The sequence below is a fragment of the Fukomys damarensis genome, unplaced genomic scaffold (genome assembly GCF_012274545.1).
Source record: "Fukomys damarensis isolate Sample0158 unplaced genomic scaffold, DMR_v1.0_HiC HiC_scaffold_11, whole genome shotgun sequence".
NCBI lineage: Eukaryota > Metazoa > Chordata > Mammalia > Rodentia > Bathyergidae > Fukomys > Fukomys damarensis.
The window spans coordinates 42806203-42833661 of record NW_022900923.1 but is presented as its reverse complement, the minus strand read 5'-3'; the positions used below and the strand labels follow the sequence as shown (position 1 = coordinate 42833661).

At 55.6% G+C, this 27459-nt stretch overlaps 1 protein-coding gene and 1 long non-coding RNA gene across 4 annotated transcripts in view; one reads left to right on the top strand and one right to left on the bottom strand.

Annotated features, from left to right (window-relative positions):
- The window catches only part of Plekha6 (pleckstrin homology domain containing A6), a 46758-nt gene extending 22679 nt beyond the window's left edge, over positions 1 to 24079 (top strand). Inside the window, 20 exon segments of the mRNA XM_010645021.3 lie at positions 435 to 577; positions 2371 to 2853; positions 4205 to 4627; positions 4755 to 4845; positions 5285 to 5371; positions 6361 to 6414; positions 9908 to 9988; positions 10832 to 10900; positions 12037 to 12117; positions 12387 to 12536; positions 13175 to 13270; positions 14616 to 14727; positions 15223 to 15362; positions 16143 to 16292; positions 17668 to 17797; positions 17983 to 18089; positions 20895 to 21071; positions 22232 to 22399; positions 22479 to 22612; positions 23011 to 24079. Coding sequence (XP_010643323.1) covers positions 435 to 577; positions 2371 to 2853; positions 4205 to 4627; positions 4755 to 4845; positions 5285 to 5371; positions 6361 to 6414; positions 9908 to 9988; positions 10832 to 10900; positions 12037 to 12117; positions 12387 to 12536; positions 13175 to 13270; positions 14616 to 14727; positions 15223 to 15362; positions 16143 to 16292; positions 17668 to 17797; positions 17983 to 18089; positions 20895 to 21071; positions 22232 to 22399; positions 22479 to 22612; positions 23011 to 23296 — 3162 coding nt within the window. The 3' untranslated portion in view covers positions 23297 to 24079.
- LOC117285600 overlaps positions 23843 to 27459 on the bottom strand; it is a 52165-nt gene continuing 48548 nt past the window's right edge. For all 3 annotated transcript variants that reach the window (XR_004516677.1, XR_004516678.1, XR_004516679.1), the window contains 2 exons: positions 24073 to 24264; positions 23843 to 23918 (listed from right to left, as the gene is read on the bottom strand). This is a non-coding gene — a long non-coding RNA (uncharacterized LOC117285600). The remainder of the gene's footprint in view (positions 23919 to 24072; positions 24265 to 27459) is intronic.

The window sequence follows — 27459 nt, the reverse complement described above, 5'->3', positions numbered from 1 at the left end:
GCATGCCTCGGTCGGGGCTTGGCTGTCTCCCCGCGGGGAGGAGACAGGGCTGAGACCAGTGTGTGCTGGGGCCATCTCCCCAGGACCACAGTGATTGCCACATGCCAAATTGGAGGGCAGAGTGGGTGTGATAATTGTCCCTCCCCACTTACAGTCACCTCAGGGGGGACAGGTAGACTTGCCTGGCTTCTGGGTGGCCTGGTGGCATTCGGAGACCTAACCAAGGCAGCTATGTGGATGCCAGCTGGAGCCTGTGGTTGAGCGTGGATGACACACCTCACCTTGGTCCTGAGCTCGGCCTGGGGAGAGCTGCAGGCCCAGGAATGGCCCGACTGACTGCCTCTCCTGTGGGTGTCGGTGTCCTCTCCCTACAGGTGACTGTGTGCTGGGTAGATGAGGCCAGGGCCAGTTCCACGCACTGCCTCTCCCTGCAGGCCGAGCATGCCGGCGTCCGCACCTACTTCTTCAGTGCCGAGAGCCCCGAGGAGCAGGAGGCCTGGATCCAGGCCATGGGGGAGGCTGCCCGGGTACAGATCCCTCCAGCCCAGAAGTCTGTGTCCCAACCTGTGCGTCACAGGTGAGTGCAACGCACCTGGTGTGGGAGGGAGGACAGAGGCATGGAAAAGGTGCTCGGTGCAGGACCATTGCTGAGCCCAGGGAGCTGCCGCAAACCTCTGGGCAGCTTGGGAACCGAATCCTTGCATCCTAGCAGGGGTTTGGGGAGGGGATTGCAGAGCCTGAGGTCTACTGCCTGCTGGCTCCTCCGCTTCACTCCGAGCTGAGGGAGGCAACAGAGAGCCAGGTCCCTTCGGGCCTGGCCAGGAGCCAGAGGTGAGAGTCAGGTTGTTGTTCTTGGCCTTGTGTGTTAGGGACACAGCCCCAGGGAGGATAGTCAGGGTTTGCATCACTGTGGCCCCTTGGCTGCAGTGTGACCTCCATGTAAGTGACTTGATCTCTCAGATCCTGAGCTTTCTTTCCTCCCAAACCAGTGATTACGGTCTTATCACACAGGCTGCCGTGAGGGCTACAGTTTGATACACTTGATGTGCAGCAGACACTTAGCGTATGGCTGCTCTCAGCACCCGCCAGCCCCCAGGCTCCGTGCCCATCTCTCCTTCAGCTGGGCGTGGAGCCTTGGGTGAGGTGTTAGTGGGGATCCAGAAGAGGGGGCTCTGCAGCACAGACCAAGTCTAACCATGTGTCTTAGGAATGTTTATCTGGCAGTGTTTCCACACGGAGGCCTGAATTGCTCAGCCTCAGGAAGCTCTAGGGAGAAAATTGTCCTAAGGCTCCAATTCGTGCACTCCCAGTTCACTTGAAGGCTGGGGTGCAGCTTCGGGGCAGAGCACCTGCCTCACGTGTACAAAGCCCTATGTCCCAGCGCGGCAAAACAAACAAGAGAAGAACAGAAGCTCCTTCATTCACCACACTATTTATCTAGTCATTTATTTTATTTCTGCAGTACTGGGTATTGAGTGCCCAGGGCCTTCGTACTAAGCTACAACCCAACAGCACCCTCCTGCCCCCTTTGGAGATAGGGACTCACTAAGTTGCTAAGTTATCCAAGCTGGGTACAAACTTGTGATCCTTCTGCTTCAGCTTCCTAGAGGGCAGGGACTGGCGGCCTGAGCCTCCAGGCCTGATTTTTCTTTGACTAATACTTCTTGTGGTTATCAATGTGTGCACCCCTATACCAAATGCTAGGAATACGAGGGAGGCGACTTCCGGCCCTCACGGAGCCTGCCTGTGGATGGAAGTCAGTCCCGGAGGAACCTGTTTTCGAGAAGGGAAGGGGGCGTGTCTATATGCCCACAAATTTGGGAGCAGCGCCTTCTGCCCCTGTTGCCTGCTGCGTTTCATCTGCTGTTCTGGGGTGGTGGCCAGAGGTGGTGCCAGGGAGGAGCCCAAAGCTTGGGGAGTGAAGCAGCTTTCTGGGGGAGGGAAGGCGAGCTGTAGCAAGCCTCTGTAGCTAAGCGCCGTTCGCCATGAAACTTTAGTGTCGCACCGACTCATTTGGATTGAGGAAGGGTAAAGGTGACAGGACCAGGGGGGCTGAGTCTTGGCCATGGCCCAAGGCCGGACTGAACGCAGCAGCAGGGGGGTGGAGCATGACCTGCGGAGACCTGGAGGGCAGGACCATCTGGACAGGCATGGGCAGGACTACTGTGTGTTGCTTAGTGATTGCCCAGGCTGCAGCAGGAGATAAAGTCTAGGATTTGGAAAGTAGGATCGGAAGTGGCTGCATCCTGGTTCTCTTGCTACCTCCTTGCCCTTGCCTCCCCAGTCCTCTTCTCCTGCCCAGTCTGCCAGCCCTGCCCCTCTCCGTGACGGGCTGGAGTCACTTACAGCATCTCCCTTGGCATCCTGCAGCCACGAGAAGCCAGACTCCGAGAACATCCCACCCGGCAAACACCGCCAGCAGCCCCCGCACAGCAGCCTCCCCAAGCCCGAGCCGGAGGCCAAGACTCGAGGGGAGGGTGATGGCCGGGGCTGTGAGAAGGCCGAGCCGAGGTCGGAGAAGCCGGAAGTCAAGAAGGAGCCTCTGGTGAAAGCCAACGGCATCCCAGCCGGACCCGAGCCGGGCTCAGAGCCGGGCAGCCCTTACCCCGAGGGCCCCAGGGCTCCAGGGGGCGGGGAGCAGCCGGCCCAGCCCAATGGCTGGCAGTACAGCTCCCCCAGTCGGCCAGGGAGCACGGCTTTCCCGCCTCAGGACGGAGAGAATGCGGGGCACCGGCAGAGCTTCCCACCACGCAACAACCCGGACAAAATTGCCCAGCGCAAGAGCTCCATGAACCAGCTGCAGCAGTGGGTGAACCTGCGCCGAGGGGTGCCGCCCCCCGAAGACCTTCGGAGGTGAGGCCTGGCTGGGTGGGGGTGGACCTGGGTCCGTCTTGGCCAGGGTGCGGGAAGGGGTTTAACCTTTGAGGTAACCCCTGTTGGGAACCTTCTGGAAGCCAGGCTAAGCCGGGAGACGCAAACAATCCCATGATTCCCAGCTTGCCCAAATCCCTTGCCACATCACGGTTCCGTCTTCAGGGTTTGTGTGTTGTCCCTGTTTCCTGCTTTCTCTGTCTGCGTGCTTCCAAAAAGATAGGGCAACGCAGTACCTTTCCACAGGGTGCTGTGGGGAGCCCAGGAATCTGGCAGGTTTGGTGAGGGCCTCAGCATTGTTCCGGTCTGGCATTGGTCCATGCTGTGGATCCTGTATCATCTTATCTGGTGTCACTGCAGACACCAGACCCACAGGCTACCGAGCCCACCCACTTCGTTTTTGAATAGTTCTGTTATTTTAAAGCTATTGTTTATAGAAAATTTTTTGTTTGTTATGTTTGAATTTTGGCTTTTTTATTGTTGTTTTTTTTTGTACTGGAGATCAAACTCAGGACCTTACACTTGCAAGGCAGGCAACAGAGCCATTGAGCTAAATCTCCAGCTTGTTTGAATTTTTGCAACAGTCTCACCGTGTAGTTCAGGCTAGCCTTGAACTTGCAATCTTCCTGCCTCAGCCTTCTGAGTGCTCAGATTACAGGTACACATACACACAGCTGGAAGTCTTGTGTGTTTTGTGTATGTGTGTTTTGTTCATTTTTTATTTTTTAAAAAACAAAGCAACTCATTGGTTCTAATACTGTCCTCAATGACCAATCTAATGACTGGCTTTCAAATATTTGAGCATATTTATTAGGCCTGATAATTCAGTTTCTGGCCAGCTCTTTTCCTGGGGGGCTCTAGGGGCCCCCTTTCCAGCCTCCGGGTGGCCCTGGGCTTGGGAGACACCCGCCCTCTAGCGGCTGGTCTGCAGCTCGCTGCTGGCGGCCCGAGCCACCTTGGGACAAGTCACAAGAAGCTGCCGAACCGAACAGGTTTCATGCCCTTCCCTCCTCCTCTGCTGCCTGCTTTCAGGTGCCCAGGCTTTTTCTTCTCTTGCCTCCCTCGGAAAGAACCTGATAGATTGGTTCACAGTCCCTCCCAGGGCATTTCATCTTAAAGGGACAAAGATCGAAGCTCAGCGGTGCCCTTTCTGGGTACAGGGAGCTGCTGGGGGAGGGGCTAACCCTCACACTGGAATTCCCTCTTTCGCGTACTCAGAACCCAGCTTGGGGCCCATCCACCTGTCCAGCGCCTGCTCTCACAGAGGACATGGGGGTGGATGGACAGACGTTCCCGTTGTGTCTGCTCCCCTTACACGGTCCTCGCTCTTCAGCCCCTCCAGGTTCTATCCCGTGTCCCGCCGGGTCCCTGACTATTACGGCCCCTACCCCTCCCAGTACCCCGACGACTACCAGTACTACCCTCCAGGGGTGAGACCCGACAGCATCTGCTCCATGCCCGCCTTCGATCGGATCAGCCCGCCCTGGGCCCTGGAGGACAAGCGCCACTCCTTCCGCAACGGGGGCAGCCCCGCCTACCAGCTGCGCGAGTGGAAGGAGACGGCGGGCTACGGCCGGCAGGACGGCCCTGTCTGGATCCCCAGCCCCTCCCGGCAGCCAGTTTACTACGACGAGCTGGACGCCGCCTCGGAAAATATACGAACTTTTAAAACGATTCTGACTTGATCCATACATGCTTCGCGAACTCAGGAAGGGAAATGGGATCATCTGGTCACTGGAGCTGTGGTTATTTGAAAGTTTACTCATAAATCATCCAGATGATTTCCTTAATTTGCTGTGCTTTCTATATTTTTAGAAGTTGCTATTCTTGGTTTTACATTCAAAAGCAAGGCACTTTTTCATTTAACTATAATATTTCACCAGCGCCCGCTTTGAGCGGCTGCCGCCCCGCAGCGAGGACATCTACGCAGACCCCGCCGCCTACGTGATGAGGCGATCCATCAGCTCCCCCAAGGTGAGCCTCCCGCCGCCCCCCTTCCTCATCCTCCGCACCACGTGGTGAGAAGAGGTGGCCATGCAGGTGCACCGGCCATGGGGGCCGCTGGCTGTGTGAGGACTGTGATCCACCCAGGCTGGCCCCTGGCCTAGGGTTCCACCCCCAGGAGAGCTGAGCAGGGATGGCTGCGGCCTGAGTAGGAGCCTTGCTCTTGTGCCCGTCTCCAAGTTGTGCCAGGAACCATCCTATCCACAAGAGGGCAGAGAGGGCCTGTCTTTCCCATCTTGAGGACTTGGACAGATACTGCACGGTGGGGGTGGGGGTGGCTACCTTCCGCATTCGTTTGAATTCTACTCTGGGACAGGATATAGATATCCCTAACCTTGCACTGCAGCTGGTGGGGAAGTCCGTGTCCCAGCCGGACCCTCTCACCTCTGCAATCCCCTTTCTCTTCCAGTATGATTACCTGGGAGACAGGCGGCCAGTCCCTGCAGGACTGTTCCCCTACAACTACCCACCATCCCCCACGGTCCACGATAAGATGGTACGTCCTCTCCTCCCCACGCTCTGCCTCAGGACCTCTCCTGCCTCCCCCCAAGGCAGAGCTGAACAGGGATAGGTGCCCTGTGCCCAATGCCTGGCCTCTTGTGTTTTTAAGCAGCCTCTGGATACCTCCTCCCTCCCTCCTGGCCAGGCCTCTGACCCCAGTAGAGTTCAGTGCCAAGGCAGAGGAGAGGGACGAGATCTGAGCTCGTGTAATGTCCCGATTGTGCCAGCCTCAGCACAGCTCTCCTCTCCAGCATGCCGGGGAAGGGGCATGACAAGGGTCTCAGGCTGCGAACTGGACCCAGAGTCAGCCTCGGGCTCCTAGCTCAGGCAAGAGCTTCTAGATACCCCCGCAACCCTGTGTATTTACTGTAAGTCTTCCCTTTGCCTGGAATGCCCCCTTTGGGACAGAAACAAATGGCGTGACTGAGGGGGAAGAGATTTTCCACATTGCACTCTCCCCAGAATGTGCCTGTCCTGGGAATGTGTTCCCCTAATGGTCATCTCCGCCTGGACACAGGGGGTGGGGCAGATGCTCCATTTGAGCAGAATCTTTGTCCCATACTCAGCACCAGGAGGCCAGCATGGAGGAGACCTCCTTTCCCCGCACTCGCCTTGCCAGTGCCCAAACCCTATAGCCTTGACCCACAGCAAACATAGCTCTCCAGAAACAGCTGATTTTTGCAGAAAACTCAGAAACACCTGCAAAGAAGGGTGGATTAGACTGCTTCGGTGGTGCTCGATGCTCTCAGACAGGGTGCGGTGGGCCTAGGAAGATGGGGAAGTTGGGACCCAGAGTGCATCTCTCCTCCACTTGCCGCATCCTCGCTGCCCACTCTCCCAAGAACGCCAGGGTCAAGAGAGAGGCTTCTCCTGGACCTCGCCCAGCTAACTCTTAACTGCTCTGCTTCTTTTTTATTGTTTTCTTTTGTGTGTTCCTGTTTGTTTGTGTTGCTGGTTGGCCCCTTGGCCTCGGGCTCCGGGTAGGATGAACTTTTAGATCTTCAGTTGCAAAGAAACCTAGAGTATTTGGACCAGCAGGTAGGCAGAGCTGGTGCCCCTTACCATCCCACTGCCCTCCGGTCGTGTCTCCCTGCTCCTCCCCAACTCCTCATCCTCCAGCCATCTGATAACCTTTGTTGGTACCCCCAGGACACAACAAAGTGGCTTATATTTTGTTTTGCTCCTTCTCACCCCTCCTCTTCACAGCCCTTTTAGGCAGCTGGGGGTTTCCTGGGGAAAAAAGCATTAGAAATGGGCACATAAATAATACAGACTGACCCATATTTCTCCGGTATTCAGCCCGGATGGCCCTGCCCTCAGAGGCAGGTGCAGATTGGCATTTCTGTCAGAGAGAGGAGGCAGAATCGAGACTGGGGGTAGCTCTGGGTTTGGGCCTCAGATGCTAGGGATTTAGTTCAGCCTGGACCTAGGGAATCATGTATTCCACAGGCTGTTGTTAAACTCTGCAATTTGAGAGCAGAGGCCTGTGGACCTGCCCTAAAATGACTTAATGCAATACACTCACTCATTCCCCAACAGAGTTCTTTTGCATATAGAGCTTGCGTTCCTGAGAACTCAGTGCCATAGCCAGAGGCAGTAATGTTAAGCTTTGACTGGCGAGCCAGCTGGACAGGCGCTGTCAGAAGTGTCTGGCTGCCTGGGCTTCAGGAGGCAGGGCTCCAACCCCCGGCCACATTGTCTTTTGAGGCTATGACACACACTTATTTCAGACAGGCAGGAGGCTGACAGGCTGGCCTTTCCATGCACGCATACTCTTATGTCCAGATCTGTGCTACAAAGCACAAGCGATCTGGGAAGACTTGATGGTACCCAGCCGGCCACCTTGGGTGGTATAAACGATGCCGGAGATAGCAATAGTGACGGCAGCACCATGGTTTGATGCTTTCCCTATGCCTCATGCTGTTCGAAGCAGAACAGATCCTAACTTATTAAATGTTTATCATCTCCAAGATGGATGCTATAAATAAAACACAGACATGTTAGGTGATGTAGCAAGGACACAGCCAATGAACAGCACAGCTTGGAATGTAACTGAGGTTTCGACCCAGTTTACAACTGAGGAAACGGCTAACGTGTGACAGCTGGGGTTGAACTTCATCAGGATGATACCATTCTCTAAGAAGTGCAGAAAGAACCATAAACTTGAGATTGGAGGATATAGATGCCTCCGTGTGTCCTTCTAGTCGTGAGACATAGCACCTCACAGGACCTCCGTGTCCTGAGCAGATTCTCCTTGTAGAAGACCTCGGACCCTGGGGAAGCACAGGTGTTTACAGTTTAGGCGGCAAGAGGTGGCCCCCAGCACCTGAGGACCTTGTGTTCTTGTTCCACAAGCAGCGTGTTGTGTCCATACATGAGCGTCCCGAGCCGTGTGGAGACAAGTCCCTGGATGGCCACTCTGAGCAGGCCTGGAAGGGCAGGATGGTTCCAGGGAAAGCATGTGAGCCTGGGAGCGGGAACCTGGCCCCCAGGCTCCTGGGCAGGTGCCCTCCTGCCAGCTGTGGGCTTGGCTGTACTCTAACAACGGCACCTGGCTGTCCAAGCATCCGGGGCACAGGACCTGGGCTGTTCGCCTCCCTCTGGATAAAGAGTAATGAGAGGCAGGCTCGTGTGACAAGGAGAGGCTAGATGCTGCCACCCTAATCCTAGCTCTGCCATTTCTAGGGATTTATAAAAAAAAAAATTAGAAATGTCACCGAATCTCTCTGAGTCCTTATAGTCTCAATTGCAAAATGGACACCTTAGACCCCGCCCTTCCTGCCTCCTGGGCTCAGTGGGAGAATCAAATGAGAAAACATCCAGGAGCTTTCTGTCAGGCTCCATTGGTGAGGAGTGGTGATTGCTGCTCTTACTGCTATTATTTTAATGTCTTCCAAAGCCCAACAAGGTATTAATTGCGCACCACACACTATATTTCAGGCACTGGGTTAGGTACCTTCTCGTGAAAGTGCTCTGACACATTAGAGAGAGGCAGCATGCAGGGGAGGCCCGTGTGGGTGGGAAGACCCCCAAAACCCTAGCACTGGTGAGAGCGGGTCAGGGTGAGGGCATTCTGCTCCCGGCCTGTGTTGCTTTAGACCTGCTTGTAGGGAGGAATGGGTCAGTCTGGGAGGAGCCTGGGCCTCCCTTGTCCTCCCACACCTGATGTTGGAATAGATTTGCTGAGTCCTCGTAGCTCCGCTCTGCAGGAAGATAGGAGATGGCTTGGGTTTGGGTCTTTAGAGAAAATGTAGTTGACGGCCTGGTGACTTTTAACTCCTACAAGGACTGAAAACCTTTTTAAAACGTTTTAAATCATACTTTATGCCAGAGAAGACTTTTTTTTTTTTTGTACTGGGGATCAAACTCGGGTCCTGGTGCTTGCAAGGCAGGCAGCGAAACCACTGAGTTAAATCCCAAGCCCCCCTTTTTTTTAAGATATTTTCAAGTAAGCTAAACAGGTAGAAAAATTAGATCCTAGAAAAGGCTTGCGAAATACTGCAGAGTGCGCGACTCTGGGCAGAGGGTGCCTTGCCCTGTCTGAGCACGAGGAGGTAGAGCTGCGCTGGGGCTGTGGCCTCAAGCAGGTCAGCGAGAGGAGAGGGTGGCCTGATCAAGAATGCGGGGCTGCGGGGAAGACTGTGACCCCAGGCCTTCCCTCCTCTCCCTGAAAGCTTTTCCCGTGTACCTGCCCGTCTCCCACCTTCTGCTGTAGGACAGTGGAGTTAAAGGGACAAGGACGCTCCCGGCAGGCTTCCTTCTGGTCCTCTCACCCTGGGCGCCTGAAGGAAAGGATGGCGTTTCTAGTCGATTTGCTCAGCCTGCCCGGCCCCCTCCGCTTCCTTTCCTCCCTCCCTCTGTCTCTCCGTCTATTTCATTTGGCAAATAGTCTTCCCTCCTCCGTGTGCCTAATGATTCTGGAAATACACAGGTGACATTTGGAGAGAGGGGTTCTGATACCTGGTGGCCCTTTAACGCGCTCGCCTCCTTATCTGCCCCCCAGCATCATCCCCGATCCTCATGGCTGCTGCCAGCCCAGCTCTGGAAGCCGTATTTAGAGTGCCTTGTCCACTGATGCTTTGGGCCGGCGAGGATGACAAGGGCCTGTGCCTGTTGCTTGATGCAGGCCATGTGGAGAGCAGGTCCCAGTTAGTTGTGTTTTTCAGTTGTTTCATTAAGTGCAGATTTGGGGAGCACAGTCTCTGAGCTGTGTGGTCTCTGTCCAGAGTAGTGTGAGAGATGGGAAGGAGGTTAGAGCCCCAGCCAGGTGCGTGGGACCACAGCAGTCACTGGGGAAAGGATCCCAGTGGCCTCTCCGTCACCTGCTGTGGCCTTCCCTCCAGGACAGCATCAGCGCTGGTCCTGAAACAGTTAACAAGGGGTGAGTGTCGGTGAGAGGAGTCCAGGCGCTGGAGGCCCAGAGGAGCTGTCTTCCCCTGAGCTGTCTTCCCCTGCGCCCTGAAGACAGGCCAGGAGGGTGTGTGGAGCTCGGGGTCTGAGGTTGAATCGTCCGTTCCTTCCTCTGCTGCAGATGAGTGAGAGCGAGACTCTCATCAGTATGGTGAACCGCATGGTGGAGAACTCCTCCCCCAGGGCCCAACTCTTCGTGCAAGTAAGGCCTCTGCCCGGCAGCATGGTCCCTGTCATTCATCTCAGCTGCTTGTGCATGGTCGGGTCGCCCCCTGGGATGAGGCTGCTCTGCCCAGCGTGCTCATCTGCAGGGCCTCGTCTCCCCGAGAGAGGCTCAGCCTGCTCCTCCCACACTGCACGGTGTCGCCTCCATTCTTCATGTTCATTGGGGACCCCGAGGCCCACCTCCTGCACCATCATCATGCCACGCTGGGGATTGCAAACCCGCTTTCCAAAGTCCAGGCCACCGACTTGTGTTTGGTGCCTTCTTGACCGACCCTGTGGGGTTTAAGCGTGAGGGGTCACGTGGAAGCATCCAGTGCCAAAGGTGTACAGAACACGCCGTGGCCACTTGCTGCCCAAGGCAAGGCAGCGTAGCTGGACCCAGAGGTGCTGCTGGATGCTCGCCAGTCCTGATTTAGACAGACGCAGTGACTAGGCTGTTTACTAGGACAGTGTTCTCCAGTGTGCCCAGTGCTCGTGCCTCCCTCGCTCCTGTGTCCTGTCCCTGAGGCGGCCAAGGGGTTCGCGGATATTCTCGTGGTCGTTACCAGTGAGCCCTGCAGCCCCTGCAGATCCTGGAGTTTAGGAGCGGGGAACAGCGCCTGAGTCCAGCAGCGTTCTGATCTGTCCAGAGCCGAGGACAATCGGGGTGGAGTCCAGGCAGGGCCATCGCAGGCTCCCTAGCCAGGGGAGCGGAAGCGGCGGGGGTTCTGGGCCGTGGTCTGTGGCAGGAACGGAGCAGGACTGTGATGTCAGCTTGGCTGCCCCACGCCGCACAGCCTCGTCCGCACCTGCTTTAGTAACCAGCCTCATATTCCTGCAGGTCCCTCCGTACCCAGAAGTGTTCCGGGACGGCCTCCACACCTACAAGTTAAACGAGCAGGACACGGATGTAAGGGCAGTTCTCCCTGCTCCCTCTGTTCACGGCAGCCTCCTGCTGCCGCGTCTTCATCCTCACCCTCCTCTGTGGGGCTCTTTCTCCATCTCTCTCTCCCCTTCCGGTCGTGCGTTTGACTCGTGTTCTCTCTCACCACAAACACCACATCCTGCCTGCCTCCTCGTCCCCCGTCTCTCCATCTTACACCGACTCATCCTTGAGCCTTCACACCGGGCCCCGTGTGCTTCGCTTCTCAACCCCAAGCCTGCTTGTCTACAGCGGTGGGTTGGCTCCTAGCAGGATCGCAGGTTTTGTTAGGAGTTAAGTCAGCCTGCTCTGTGCCCGGGGGCATTCGTCCTGCGAGACACCAGTTAACAGTAGGTGGCGACAGAGTCATTTGCCTAATGGGACCACTGAGCATTTCTGCAGGCATAAAAGGAGGTGAGGCTGTGTGGGGCCGCAGGTTAGGGACAAAGCACGCAGCTTGTGAGCTGGGCCTTGAAATTCAAAAGCCCAGAGGCTGAAATGTGGCTCAGCAGAATGGACTAGGAAAGGTATGTCTGTCTTTCCGGAAAAGAAGGTCATCCTGACCTCTCCCTCCAATCACTGCCAGCCCTGCTCAGGCCGCTGTATGGTGGGCTGGCCCAGGTTTCGTCAGGGAAGGACCACAGCTAAGAGGGACTCCGGGATCAGCCATCCTGAGTCCGTAGAGTGAGGGTGGTGGACTCGGGATGAGGGAGGAGGGGGTTCCTGTGGACCGAGGGGCCCATTCACATCGCACGCTGCTTTTTTCTAAGACTGCTTATTCCACCACTTGCCTGTCCCACCCACCCAGCAGAGGAGGTGAGATCACATTATCTTCCCAGCCCTCTGTGTTCCGATGCACTCCAAAGGGCGATGTGGGTACAGGAGCCTAGTGCCAGGCTCCTAGCCCTCTTCTCTCGAGAACTGAGAATAAATCTCCCTTCCCAAGAGGGAATCCCAGCTTCCTCTTCCCAAGCACCACCAAGGTTGTGAAGGCCCGGGGCTCATCAGCAAGGAAGGAAGGTGGTATCCAGAGGCCAGGCCCTTCCAACCCAATTCCCGGGTCCCCACCAAACCGTGTCCATCATCCCCTTTTGTCTCCCTCCCTCCCCGCCCTGGGCCCCCAGAAGCTGCTGGGCAAGCTGTGTGAGCAGAACAAGGTGGTGAGAGAGCAGGACCGGCTGGTGCAGCAGCTCCGAGCAGAGAAGGTGAGCGCTGGGTGGCCCGCAGGTGGGGCTGGCTTGGAGGAGGTGCAGGCTGCTGTCTCCATCCTCCTCTACCTGACAAAGCTTCATCCTTCCTTAGACACCTGTCCCACTCTTACTCAGAGCTGCCTGAGGTTTTCCAGGGCCGCAGGCAGTGTGAGAACCACCTCCACTCGCCTCTCTGCTCGAACCATTAGGGGCTCGGGCCTCTGCTATTAAAAATCCAAAGGAGCTGTCAGGGCAGCTCATACCATGCCCCTGCCTTTCTTTAGGAGAGCCTGGAGAGCGCTTTGATGGGGACTCACCAGGAGCTGGAAATGTTTGGAAGTCAGCCTGCCTACCCTGAGAAGCTGCTGCACAAGAAGGAGTCCCTGCAAAATCAGCTCATCAACGTCCGGGTGGAGCTGTCGCAGGCGACCACGGTAACCTGGCACCTGGGTCTGTGCGCCTCCCATTTGTGCTGCTTTACTCCGCATTCTCCTGGGAGGGTGAAGCATGGTGCTCCTGCCTGGGAGGCACAGAGGCAAAGACCTTAACATTTCCTGGACAGTAGACAGCGAGTACGTGAGCCTGCTGGTTCCCGACAGTCTGCCCCCGGAAGTGGGCTTCCTGCCCTCAGACCTAGCCATACCAGGATCCCTTTGATACAGCATGAAGTTGAAGGCTGCTGACTTTCTCGGGTGCTCTAGTGCCTCTGCTGCCCACTTAGGCCCTCTTCCTTGGAGAAGATGCTGCAGCAGAGGCCTCAGGGAAATGTGGCCCAGAAAAGAGAACGGTCCCTCACTCCAGGGAATAAGCAACTTCTTGCAGGCCCTTTTCTCTTTGCCTTCAGTGGTTGTCCCTGAACGTAGGCACAAAAGGGAGATACAGAAGCACCCCCCTTGGCCTGTGGCCGGCCATGCCTGAAGGATTCAGCTTGCTCTCTTTCTAGTCTGCAGTGGCATACGCTGTTACCCGTCTTGTACAGCAAGGTTGTCTCAGCCTTGTGCCCCCGCCGGCCCCATTGCAGGACATGGAGGCTTCGGTGTCCGTAGCTTTCTCAGTGAACCCCTCCCTGCAGGCGCTGACCAACAGCACCGTGGAGTATGAGAACCTCGAGTCCGAGGTCTCTGCCCTGCACGAGGACCTCTGGGAGCAGCTCAACTTGGACGTCCAGGTGAAGAAGCACCCTGAGCAGCGGAGGGCGGGACGTGCTCTGTGCCTTTCCTGATCCTTTTGGACGAAGAGGACCACAGTGGTCTCCTTTCTCACTTTACCAAACTGAGAGCCTTATTAAGCTGAGGGGTTGGTCCCGAGATAAAAGCGAGGCTCAGGCTTCTTACAGCAGACTCTGAGATTCGGGGTGAAGATAATGTGGGATTCTTTATTCCCACCAGCTCAGGAGAAGGAGCACGGGAGACAGGTTACACATAGGGTGGGTGCTCTAGGCCTGAAAGGAACTGAAAAACAGCCTTGTAAGCATAAATATCTTACAGGAAAAAGGGAAGGCAGGCAGTGTACAAGTTTTAGAAAGGAATGGGACTGCCCTTCGTGGGAAACCGTCAGCTTGGGGGCAGGAAATGGATTAGAGATTTTGGCAGAGGTCTTTTCTTCCCCCTCCTTTCTCTACCCGGGCCCTACCTCCTCTCTGGCTAGTTTTACAAGCCCTGGTCTTCTGATGCATTAAATACCTTGTTTCCCCCACTTTCCTCCTGGTAGCAGCTGGTTGGCAGGGTTAAGACCCAGATGCTATCATGTCCCGTAGGCAGGCCACACTCCAGACACACACACACATTTCAGGAGGTAGGGTGGGGTCGAAGCCAGGAGCATCTGAGTCAAACTGATCGGCATCCAGATGGTGGCCAGTGTTGATGGGGTAGTGGTGAACCCGGCCACCTTCCTGGCGGCAGCCTCGCCACTTACAACAGATGATCTTGGGCACGAGTACCCTGGATGCGTGTCTCGTCTCAGGTGGGAACAGCTGGAATGCATCAGTACAAGCAAAGGGCTTAGCCTGGTGCCTGGCATTCAGGGCTGCTGCGTAAGTGGTAGTTCGTGACTTTGGCCTGTGTTAGGTGGGTATTGCAAAGGGGCTGTTTGAATGCAAAGAGAAATCAGATAGGAAGTTCTCGCCCCATCAGAATGGCTACTGCTTAGAGAGGCATTTACTCTCAGACTCCCCCCACTCCAGGCCCCCTGGGGTAGCTCAGAAAGATGGGCCCTCACTCTCTTAGTTCTGAGGCTCTGGGGGCACAATTTTATACAGCTGAAGAGGCAAAGTCTGCCCAGGAGAAAGACACCTGTGTGTGCTAGAAAGGTGTGCGTGTGTGTGGGTGTGTGTGGGTGTGTGTGTGTGTATGCGTGTGTGGGCACGTGTGTCTGTGCGTGTGTGTGCAGGGGCATCGCCAGGGTTCCTGCCTCCTGCAGATCCAAAGCGATGCAGATCCAGGAGCACTAGGGTTGGCGAGAGGGCTGGGACCTCCCTCATGGCCACTTCCTCTGACTCGCTCTTCGCTGTTTAGAATGAGGTGCTCAACCGGCAAATCCAGAAGGAGATCTGGAGGATCCAGGACGTGATGGAGGGGCTGAGGAAGAACAACCCGTCCCGGGGCACGGACACCGCCAAGCACAGAGGTGGGGCCTGCCCAGCACCCGGCCTCTCCACAAACGGCCCCGCCCGTCCAGCCTCCGTCCCACACCTGCCAACTCACTCCACACTCAGGGCGGGCAGGGACTTCCCGGGACTCTGAATTGGCCCCAGACCCTAGGGTGGTAAACGGGGCTCCCTTACGGCCCACAGAAGGGACCAGGTAGATGGCTCAGAAACTGTTGACCTGCGCACTCTAGATCTGCCCCCCAGCCTCTAAGCACCTGTGCCCCCAGTGCCCTCCCTGAGCCCTGGGCCCTCAGTGGCCTGGGAAGCTGCTTTGCCATCCTCACGCTGCCCGGTGTCATGTTCCCTCGTACAGTGCTCCCCTCAGCAGCCAGCCTGTGACCCAGAAGCTATAGCAAGTCCCGTGGGCAAGGCCAGCGGCCCTGAGGCACCAAGTCCTCCCTCCCTCCTCCCCAGGGCGCCCACTGACGCTTCCTCTTCCGTGCCTTACCTGTGTCCCCTCTGCTTCCCCCAAGGAGGACTTGGGCCCTCGGGGACCTACAGCTCCAACAGCCCAGCCAGCCCTCTCAGCTCCGCCAGCCTCACCAGCCCCCTGAGCCCCTTTTCACTGGTGTCCGGCTCTCAGGGGTCCCCCACCAAGCCGGGGTCCAATGAGGTAAGCTGGGGAAGTGGATACAAGGTAGGCGGAAGAGGACTGGATCCTTAGCTCCTGCAGTGACACAGGCTGTGCATCCCAGTCCCAGAGCGCTGGTGTTGCCTTCGGGAGCCGTTCTGGCACCTGGGGAGTGACGCTGGATTTCCCCTGGGCCTGTCCACCCCGCCTGTCGCCTTTACCTCCTTTTCAGGGAAGGCTCTTCCTGAGTCCCCGGGATGGTTAGCGAAGATACCTGGCCCTTGCCTGTGCTCCGGGGATGAGAGGGTTGAGTTGGTAGAAAGTGGCTTCCTAGCCTCTTTAGGGGGGCTCTCCTGCAGGCCGAGGGTGGTGTGAGGCCCTCAGAGGATCACTCCTGTGCTCCCCAAGGCCCAGCATCCAATAAGCCAGCGGCCTACTGGACACTCTCGATACCGAGCCACGAGGGGGTCAGGCTGTCACTGCTCTGAGGCTTCACAGGAGAAGAGGGGACACTGAGGCAGAGAGAGAAACAAGCGAAAGGCTTTGCAAGCAGGGCAGATGGTGACAGCAGAGGTCCCAGGGTGGAAATGTGGCCGGCAGGCTGTGGAGGCACTGGGGAGAGAGCTGGGGAAGAAAGTGGGCAGCGGAGGGAGTGGGGGGCCGGCCGGGACCAGTGGGGAGAGGCCGGGCAGAGCTCTGCAGGCCGGGGTGGGGGCTGGCACCCGGGGAGATGTTATCTGGCTCACGCTAATGCTCTTCTCTGCTCTCACAGCCGCTGCTCTTGTCCTTCCTAATGCTCTGGCTTCGTTCTCTCTGCCTCAGGAACCTGGCCCACCTCGGCCGCCCCTCCCCAAAGCCTACGTCCCCCTGGAGTCACCTCCCACCGTCCCTCCACTCCCTAGCGAGAGCCGCTTCTGGCCATACCCCAGCTCCCCTTCCTGGCACCGCAGTGGCGACACAGCCAGGGGTCAGGTACCCGGCACCCTTGAGTTCTGGAGGGTGGGGCTGAGAAGGGGCGAAGGGGCAGGCAGGACGCTGAGGTTATTCTCCCCAGAGCTTAGTTTCCGCAGGGCCCTCCCCAGTGAAGCCAGGGTAAGGAAAGTGAGGCTGACCCAGCCTCAGGCGTCTTTCCTCCTTTTGTTCTCTGTGGAACAGGAGGAGCTGCTGTCTAAGCTCCTGAGCAACCAGGGGTTCCGGGCGCTGGCCTGGCGTACTGCCCTGCTCCCTACCAGTGTGGCCAGCCAAAGGAAATCCAGTGACACTCACCCCAGTGCCGCTCTGGTCCCTTCCTGTCCTTTACCCACCTGCTCAAGCCCCAGCCCTCGTGTTTCCCCTCCGTGCGTCTCATGAGCCCTGGAGTGTAAGGACACAGGCCCCTTTCTCCCCTGCTCTGGTTCCTTCTCTCACCTGGATCCCCTAAGATCTGGGAACTGGGCGGTTAGGCTTGGAAGAGGTTGTGCGGTGAGTAGAGTGTTCTGTGCCTAAACTTGGAGGATGCATATACTCGTGCAGGCTCAGCCGTGTGTGATTTGTGTGACCCCTCAGGGCTCGCTGCTGGGGTAGGCAGAGCACTGCTGGTATCTGACTGGCAAAGAAAGGGAGAGGGACTTTCCCATGCTCTCCAGTTGGGCTGGGCTTTCTCTCCTCCCGACTGGCCTCTCTGTGTGCTCCTCACTGGGACTGAGATTCTTCAACGGCGCTGGGCGGAGGCCTGAGGTCCCTTCTGGCCTCATGATTCTGAGTCCACAGCACTCGCCCTTTCCATTCCCCCACACTCCTGGCACCAAGGCCCACCTGCTTTTGTTTTCTCAAACCTGGAGTGGGGCCCAGGCAGCATCCTTAGAAACTCCAGGCCAGTGATGGCGAACCTTTTGGGGACGGAGTGCACAAACTGCAAACCAAAACCCACTTATTTATCACAAAGCGCCAACAGTGCAATTAAACCCAAAGACTGAGGTTTTAGTTTAGAAAAAACAACTCATGCACTTGACTTGCAGCCCAACAGAGAGAGGGCTCTGTGTGCCCACTGTGGCATGCGTGCCATGGGTTCGCCACTGCTCTAGGTCATTCCTTGACTGGGTGACGATAAATCTGTGCTTCTCCGACCTTGGTGAGATAACAGGCTGGGTGGAGGGGCTTCTCTGATGCACCTTGCCCGGATCCACCCTATAGTCCCTGAACTCCCATTTCCCACGATGCCCAGTATTGGTGCTGGGTACCAATGCACTCTGCCCACTTCTTGGCTCAAACACATGGCATTTCCTTACTCCCTGTGACTTCAGGGGCTTGAGAGGGGGAGGCAACGAGAAGGTTACTAACACCGACATCTTCTCATCCTTTGCCCCAGCCCAAGGCAAGCTATGAGCAAAACAAGAAAGATCCCCACCAGACATCACCCCTGGATACCCCCAGGGACATCAGTCTGGCGCCCACCAGACAAGAGGTGGAGGTGGAGAAGCAGGCAGCTCTCAACAAAGGTACCTCCTGGCCCCTTCTCCCTGGAAGTAAGGCTAAGGGCCGGAGAGGACCCCAGGTGCTCTTTCACACCCAGGGCCAGGGCCTTTGACCTCAGTGGTGAGTGGGAGGAGGCCTCTCCTTGGGAAGCGGGCTCCCTGCCTCTTTGCTTTCTGTGACGCCCCCTGGCTGCTCTGTCTGTTTGCAGTTGGCGTTGTGCCCCCTCGGACAAAGTCCCCCACCGATGAAGAGGTGACCCCTTCAGCAGTGATGAGGAGGACGGCCAGTGCGCTCACCGATGGGCTTTCCTCCCGGGTGAGTCCGTGCCGCAGGCTCCGGGAGCTCACGGGCCTGAGCTGGGCTACACTCCGGGGCCCCGAGTGTGCCCACCCACCCACCATTCCCACTCCAGACACCCAGCAGGGGAGGCAGGTAGGACGGGTGGAGGAAGAGTCCTCCTTCAAGGACGCATGACTCGAGGCAAGGAGAATGAGTGCTGTGACACAGAGAAGCACTTAGCCAAGTTACCACCACGTGCCACTGGTGCCCGCTACAGAGAGAAAGCAGCAAAATCCAGCGCTCATGCAGCCAAGGAAGTGGGTTTGTTTCCCAGAACTGCTAAGAATGAACAAATTAGCGCACACTGGGTAGTTTCCAACACTGTGCGTTTGTTCTCTCGGTTTGAAGGCCTGAAATCTAAAACCAAGGTGTCAGCAAGGCTGGCGGCTTTGGTGACTGCAGGAGAAGCCATTCCCTGCCTTTGCCCTGGTGTCCAGCGGTCTCTGGCACTCTCAGCAGCCTTGTCTTGTGGACACCTTGACCCAGTCTGTCCTCCGTGTGCCTTCTCCCTTTCTGTCTTCTAAGGACACCGCTAAAGGATTTGGGCCCATTTAATTCAGGAACCTTAGGGCTCTGAATCAGATCTGCAGTGAACTATTTCCAAACAAGGTAACTAGAGGCACTGCGGTTCAGACATGCAGTGTCTTTTGGGGGCTGCTATTATTCAACAGCTACAGCCCCGAGTTTGATGATGATCCCACTTACAACATACATTCCTCCCTTCATCCTCAGCTCTAACATCCCTTCTGAATATCGTTAGCTCCAAAGTCCCAAAGCTCATCATCTATATCTCCATGTGACCCATCTTGGGGCCAAATTCCTCTACTTGAGAAACTGAAAAATAAGCTAATCTGCTCCTAAAATACAGTATGATGGGACATCCATCATGGATGTCCCCAAAAGGAGAAATTGAAAGGGATAAGCGATCACCAGTCCCAAGCAAGTTTGAAATCTAGCAAGGAGAATCCCATCCGTTTGCGCACACATCCCAGGCAAGCGCTCTGACACCGAGCTGCACCCCAACCCCATTAGGTTTTAAAGCTGAGAAGGTCTGCAGCTGGCTGTGCTTTCTGTGGTTAGTGAGGGCTCCATTAGCCTTTGCAGCCAGGCCCCTGCTCTCTCGTGTCTGCCTCTGAATCGACAGCTTTGCCTTCATTCTTTTCCTTGAAGGTTAAGCCTGTGTTTATAGGTGGGTAACTCTATCAGTCTATTTCCTGCCTCTAGAATCCCAGAAATCTGACATTTTCCCCTCTGTTTTCCCTCCTCTTTTACTGTGAGCTGGCAGGGCTCTTTGCTCATAAGACAGTCTCAGAAACACACGTAGATCTGTGTGTGTTTCAGTTCTTTGCAGATCTTTGCTGTTTCTGGGTCAGTCATGTGCCTCATCTCTCCAAGAGAGTGTGGTCCGGCCCCATCCTTGACTGTCTCTTCAGGACATGCTTTTCTTTTTTCTTTTGTAATGGTGTTGGCTTTTCTTTTCATTTTTTTATGTTATTAGTACACATTTGCAGTACATAATGACTACATTTATTATGGTGAGGGGTAAGGTATGAGAAAAAGAATTAGGACGTGTTTTGTACATGTAGAACATACTTTCCCATCAGTGAACTTCCTAATGTAAGCGAGAGTCTCCCACATATTAAAGGGTAAGCTTCTTTTGGAGTAACATTCCCTTTGGTGTACCTCTTTTCCATTTTTCCCTCCAAGTACAAAGAGAAACAGCTCACACGTTCACAGCTGGGCTTAGAAATCTGCTTTTCATTCCATGATAGCCTACAAGTTTCTGCTATTTTCCTGCACTTTTCAATAACATGCTCATTTCCTTCTGAGACTTCGCCATAAGCACCTTTAACTTCCACTGATGCTGGGCTCAGGGGCGAGCGCCTGTAATCCCCACCTGGAGAGAGGCTGAGGTGGGAAGATTACAAAATCAAGCCCTGCGTAGGTAACTCAGCAAGACCCTGTCTGAACAGAAAGAAAATAAAAAGGACCGGGGTTGTAGCTCAGTGGAAGAGCACCCTGGGTATCACACACACACAAAATCCATCTTTCCACCAACCTCCCTCCAGTGATTATATATATATATATTTTTTTTTTTCAGACGATAGAAGCTCTCTCCTCCATCCCGCTAACCCCTCTCCACAATCGTCTTGCTTCAGATCTCTATTTCTACCAATCATCTTTTTAAGGGAATATAAACTTTTTTTCTGTCATACCCACCTCAAACTTCTCTTAATTCCAAAACCTCTTTCATATTTTTAGGTATTTCTTACGGTAGCACCACGCTTCCCAGTACCAAAATCCATATTAGTTTCCTAGGACTCCTGGAACAAATCACCACCTCTTGCTTGGGTGCCTTCAAATATCGGAAACACATTCTCTCGTACATGTAGAAGCCAGAAGTCCAAGATTGAGATGCTGGTAGTAAGACTCCTCTGCGGGCTCCCAGGGTGAATCTGCCCGTGCTGCTCTCCAAGCCGGCTGGGGCTGGCAGTACCTGGCATTTCTTTTTAGGCGAATGGCTTGGTTCATGCTGTTCTCTGCCTCAGTCTTCACACCACCCTCTGTGGTCTTCTCTTCCCTCTCCTACAGTGGCGTGCATTACTGGGTTTGGGGCCCACTCCCTTTCAGGACGGATCTTGTATTTCCCAGTAAAGTTGTGTGCACAGGTTCCAGGGGTCGGGACTCGGACCCCGCCGTGGGCAGGCTCCCCGCAGCAGGGAGTGGTGAGGAGCCTGACGCGGCACGCAGCACGTGGCAGAGCCTCGTTTTCCACTGCAGCAGGAGCGCCCCAAGAGCGCCGTGTTCCCCAGCGAGGGCAAGGTCAAGATGAGTGTGGAGGAGCAGATTGACAGGATGCGGAGGCACCAGAGCGGATCCATGAAGGAGAAGAGGAGGAGCCTGCAGCTCCCAGCCAGCCCGGCCCCGGAGCCCAGCACCCGCCCCTCCTACAAAGTGGTAATGTCCTCCGGCCGCTCACAGGCCGGACTGGCCTCTGGCCACGCTGCTCACTCTCAGGCCATGACCGGCCTGTGACAGGAAGGTGGGGGGGAGAGGAGATGGGGAACCCAACTCAGCACCCGGGTAGCTAGGAGGCACCTCCCCGTGGGGTACGTGTCCCTTCCACACACGAAGGAACAAATGATATGATTTTTTGTTGTTGTTGCTGAAATCAATTATACAAAATCCAGTTAATAGAGAACAGTACAAATCTACCACATAGAAACAGCATTACACACATCTCTGGAGCAGTCTGTGTGCTGAGCACTGGGCTGGGCTTCCCAAACACAGCTGGGACCGCTTGCTGTGCACTGTGACTCCCAGCCTCTTTCATGCTTTTGTTTAATCCCTTTAACAACACTGGGTTATGAGTTATTATCCCTACTGTACACATGAGGGAGATAAAGTCAAGAGACATGTAGGGCTTTATAGGGCACACAGTTATTGAATGCAGAGCTGGGAGTAGCCCAAGGAGTCTAACTTTTCTTTCCACTACATTTTTGGTTTTTGGGGGTTTTTTTGTTACTGTTTTTGGGTTTGGGGTTTTTTGTTGGTTTTTTTGCTTTTTTTGGTTTTTTGAGACAGGGTCTCACTATGTAGTTGAGACTGACCTGGAACTCACTGTGTAGCCCAGGCTGGTCTCGAACTCACAGTGATCCTCCTGCCTCAGCCTCCTAAGTGCTGGGAGTAGAAGCGTGCACAACCACGCCCGGCTCCACTACATTTTTGGAAATACAGAAAAATTCTGATTCATGAGTCCTGCCCTCTAACAATTTATATTAATTGGTGGATTGAAAACTATACTGTGAAACAATCCGAATCAAAGCAAGACCCTCTGGTTGGAGTGCCCAAAACATACGGCACAGAATGTTGACAGAATGTCAACACTGGCGCAGCAGGATAGAGGGAGACAAGTAAGACAGGAGACGCGATGATGATGAGATTTGTACTTCCGGGGCCTGGCAGGCGGGGATTTGGGAAAGCACAGGGAAGAGGGCTCGCGGGCCAAGCATTGGGCACAGTAGGAGCGTCGGGGGGGGTCCCTGGAGGACAGCGGGTGGCTCAGAGCCGCAGAGGCTGCAGCTGCGGTTGCATGTGCGCCCGCGTCGGGCCCCTAGGTGCGGCGACACCGCAGCATCCACGAGGTGGACATCTCCAACCTGGAGGCGGCCCTCCGCGCAGAGGAGCCGGGCGGCCAGGCCTATGAGACACCGCGCGAGGAGATCGCCCGGCTGCGCAAAATGGAGCTGGAGCCCCAGCACTATGACGTGGATATCAGTAAGGAAGTACGTGGTGTCCGGTTCAGGGCTTCGGGAGGAGGGGAGCCCTGCGGGGGGAGTGGCGGTGACCGCTGTCCCTCCACAGCTCTCCACCCCCGACAAAGTGCTCATCCCCGAACGGTACATTGACCTGGAACCAGACGCACCCCTGAGCCCCGAGGAGCTGAAGGAGAAGCAGAAGAAGGTGGAAAGGATCAAGACACTGATCGCCAAGTCCAGGTACTGGGCCACGTCCTCTGCCCTCCTGGCACCCGGGACTAGATGGGGTGCTAGAGTGGGGGGCGCTGGGCCTCCAGCATAGAGCAAGCGGAAGCAGTGGCCCGAGGCAGCAGGTGACCCGGGCGCTGGGTTTCTGCACACAGCACCTGAAGACGGAGCTGAGCTGCCTCCGCGGACTTGGCCCTTGCAGGGCCGCCCTAAGTGTTCATGAGAACCTTTGAATTCACTTGAAAATGCTGAGGGAAGGGGCCCCCCTGTTTCACCAGGGTCCCGCTCCTGCTCAGGACGGCCTTGCCAGGCACTTGCAGCTGTGCACTCACAGGCCCCGCCCTCCCCGCCAGCCAGAGCCAGTCGGACCATGCTGCCCCCTCCATGTCTGTATGTCTGTGCCTCTTCAGTATGCAGAACGTGGTGCCCACCGGCGAGGGGGACTCTGTGGACGTGCCCCAGGACTCAGAGAGCCAGCTGCAGGAGCAGGAGAAGCGGATTGAAATCTCCTGTGCCCTGGCGACCGAGGCCTCCCGCAGGGGCCGCATGCTGTCTGGTGAGAGGGGCCGGGCCTCGCTCCGCCAGGGAGACCGGCTGACCCGCTGTAGGGGAGGAAGCCAGCACTGCGAGGGGGACAGGGACAGAGAACACAAGGCCAAGGGCCTGGTCCTCAGGGTCAGGGTATGCACTTATTGAGCACCAGGTACTGTGCTAGGCTCAGGGAGTGCAGAGGGGCCCAGAGCCGCGAGGACCCTCACATGGAATGGTCAGAGGCCAGTGGCGAGCACAGCGAGTCATCATGCCCTGGCTGGTCAGGGAAAGGGGAGAGAAAAGCTGATGGACCCGGCTTGCTTGGGAAAGATGTGAGTGTCTACCGGCTGTGGAGAGCGAGAGGGTCAGGCATTCCAGGCACCCTTTCGCTTCCCATTCTGGCTCCATGCGAGAGGGGAAATGTAAGGAGAACTCAGAGAGAGCAGCCAAGGAGTTGAGTCGCATAATCACCATTTGGCCTTCGAGCCAAATCCACTTTCCTGCTGAGCAAGATGAAAAGGAGGAAGTGGCTTCCCACCTGCACGAAGGTCCCCGGTGGAAGTGACAGGGTTGCAGTCAGCAGGACTCATCGCTGCAGGGTGGCAGACAGCATCGTGGAGTAGGTGACGGCTTTGCAGGGTGAAGTAGGTTTCCCGTGAGGGAGGGTCGGCAGAGGGGCACAGCGGTTAAGTCGCGGACCCTGGAGACTGTCCCTGCCCAGGCACGGCGGGGACGTGGAAGGCCACTGCTAAGAGAAGTGACACCACAGGAAGCCCAGGCTGAGGGGCTGTAGGTAGAGGAGAGAGACCCAAGTGAGCAGGCACAGAAGAGGAGGCAGCACACAGGTGCGACCCATGCCAGGACTCATTAAAGGAGTGGCTGCTCACAGTGGTGATAAAGGGAGGTTCAGATTCTGCCCCTCTGAGGCTCTGTTTCCTCACCTTGTAAAATCCACAGCAGAATCCTTGCCTTCAGCTCAGGTGGCCTGAGGGTCAGAAACGGCAGCTGCCCAACTCCTAGCACAGTGCCTGGCGCTTGGTGCTCAATAAACATGAGCGGGCGGTGGCGGTCGTGATCGTGGCAGCGGTGTTGGTGACGTTGGTAGAAAGTAGTTGAAGTAGCGGTGGCTGGAACTGAAGTGGGAGCCATGTGATTTTTCTAATTATTTTTAAATATGGATCTTTTCAGAAACCCCAGAGAGTTGCAGGCTACAACAAAAGGGATTTAAGTAAGACCTGAGAGAAAACCCATGGGAATAAAGGACTTCATAATGGGTGGCCAGGGAAGGCCCCGAGGTCCTTCAGAGGCAGGCAGAAGGGGTCTGAGCTGAGGGCCAGAGGAACCCTTTCCTGCAGCCAGGTTGCAGCAGAACCAGTTTGGCTATAAGCAGGGCGGCCTCTGTTGCACCTCCCTGTAGTTCAGAAGGAAATCAAACGGTCCAAAAATCAATTTCCACATACTCTGGGCAAAAGGCAACTTCCTGTTTCAAGAGGGTACAGCATACAGTGCGTTTAAAGAGAACTTTACTCTGCCCTGTCCCAGCCCCGGTGCTCTCTACTACAGCTCTCCAGCCCCGAGGTCCCATGAAAACACGCCCACCTTGCCTATCTGATTTCCCCCTCCGTGCTCCGGGCTTACATTGCAGGGTCTGTGCGCTGCTAGCAAATGATCACCTTGCTTGTGCCAAAACCCCAACTATGTAAAACATGGCTGTGGTAGGGCCAGACCTCAGACCTAGCCCACTGTCCCCACCACTCCTGGCCTGTGGCCCAGATCTGCCCAGATCCCCCGAGGCAAGGGTTGGTCCTGGGTGTATGCGAATGGGCACAGAGGCCATGCCCGGGACACTGTGGGAGGGGGCAGTGCTGGGCACAGGTCACAAGGACAGCAGGCACAGGATGTGGCATTCCATGCCCGAGTGTGGGTGTGTGGCAGGGACGCTGCAATCAGTGCTGAGTGTTGTAAAGTTTGTGGATCCACCTGGTATGCGCAGACCAAGTATGCACCCTGTGAGGAGACGTGGCATTTCTGAGCTTTACATGTGGCCTGAATGTCACGTGCAGGGTGTGTCTGGTGATATTTGTAGACACGTGTGTTTGTGATCGTGTGTGCAGGTGGAGGGAATGTTTGAGTGTAAACACAGGGATGTGTATGTGTGTGTGCACGTGCGTGCACACGTGTGTCTTGGTATTGTGTGGAGGCCTGTGTGAGAGTCCAGGTGCAAGGCCAGTGAGTGGCTAGTGTGTGGGTGTGCATGTGTGAGCATACAATGCATGAGTGGAGTAGCATTAGTGAATGCGTGTGTTTGTGTGTGGCTGGCTTTCTGTACAATATAAGGAGATAAAGCACTTGCATGTATCCATTGTACTTGTGTGTGTCATATCTGTGTGTTGTCTGTGTGTGAGAATGGAGTCTCATGCGTGTGAGTTTGGATGACACTTGTGTGTGTCACAGTGCATTTCTGACCACACATCTTTCCAACACACATCGGTTACACGTACGAATTTCAACTATTTTGATGGAGACATTCCTAATATACACTGAATAATTTCTTTTAGGAGATTTATATAATTAAATTTTCTTCCTCATTTAACACCATTGTAAATACCCTTTTTAAAAAAAGTGTGTGTATGTGACACATAATAAATACATTTGTTTGGGGAATTCATATACATATATATACACACACACACACGTAAATATGTGTGTGTGTGACATCTGGATTGCTTTTTATTCCTTTTCTCCCGTCCTCCCTTCTCCGCCTCCAAACAGTCTACTTCCATGAAATATCCCGCTTTCCTGACTCCTATTTAAGGGCTGCCCTTCAGGCTGCCATATGCGGAGAATCTATTTGTAGCTCTGCTGAATGTCTCTGAACTGTTACATTTTTAAAGTTCCCTCTACTTTTTATAAAAATCTCTCTTCAGCTGTACTTTCTGAACATACGGTGGGCCTTGCAACCTCCGGCCCCTTGATTTTCTTGTTTCTAATCTTCTGTGGGCAGATCCCCAGCAGGTTGACAATGATTAGAATTGTGTAACAACCAGCTTCCGCAGGGCTCTCCCCTGAGTAACTTGTAAGCTCCAGCCCGTGTGCAGCATAACACACACCCTGGCTTCCTTGGGTCCTCGCTTTGCTGTGCGTTTTGTTGGAGTTGAGGTTGCCAGTTGCCTCACCCTGGGTCAGCGATGTGGATCTGCACACAGATGTGTCTGGAAGTATCCGAGAGTATCTGTGTGTGGTGTTCCAAGTGTGTTGGGCCGCGTGGAAGGACACGGGCTTGAGTGCGCACGGCACTCGCATGCGGTCTGAGTTGTGCTCGGTGAGTGTTGCCACGCCCCAGGCACAAGCTGTGTATTTGGTACAGGCGCACACTACTTCACGTCCGTGTGACAGCTACGCAGGTTGTACAAACACGGGTGTGTGCAGGTGTGGCAAGAGCCACAGGCCCAGAAGTTCAGCATCGCAGCCTCTTGCTGAAACTTCGGTGTGGCCCTGGCTGAGGTCTGGTTCCTCTCTCGGCCCCCCCACACCCTCCCTGCCATCCTTCTGCCTGGGCCGCACTCAGGATGTGCCAGGGTCTGGCTGTGCACAGTGATCTGACTCCCTCCTCATTGTCCTGCTTTGCTGTTCTCGCCACGAATAGTAATGATAATAAAGTAAAAGTCTCGCTAATCCAAATCTTAGGGCCGGCCTGATGCTGCAGGTGTGTCCCGGAGTGGAGCACAGCTGCCTTTCCCGTGTCGTTGGAAAGGGTCTTGCGTGGTGGCGGGGGCGCGTTTCTGAGCCCTCGCCCATGTGTAGTTTAGAGCTCCCGGCTCAGGGAGGTGATCCCCGCGGGCCGCGTCCCCTCTACCTGCTCGCTAACGCGGCGGGTTTGGATTAGCGTGACTTTGCTACATTATCGTTAGTGACACCACCGTCCCCAAGGCACCCGAGGGTGTGGCTCCCCTTGGGGCCCGAGGGCGCCCGGCCTCACCCGAGTCCCACTGGCTCTGGGCCCGGAACCAGAACAGCTTGGCGTCCGCTCGAGCCCGCTCGGCCTGCCTCTATGTTCTAATGCCTGATAAATTTGGAAGAAATAGCTCTAGTGTCAAATGAAGAAGAATGTTTAAGTTAGGGGCTCTTCACTTCTTCTCACTGTGTTCCACACGTTTTTCTTTTACCTGAAGGTCCTTAGTCATCTCATCACCCTGTCTAGTGAGCTCGCCTGACAGTTTCTCTTCTTCCTGAGCCCTCACCTGCTATTGGCTCAGGCTTTCCAGGCTCCTTGCAGGTGTCAGCCTCAGGGAAATCAGCAGAAACTATCTCCATGCCCTTAGTTCTGG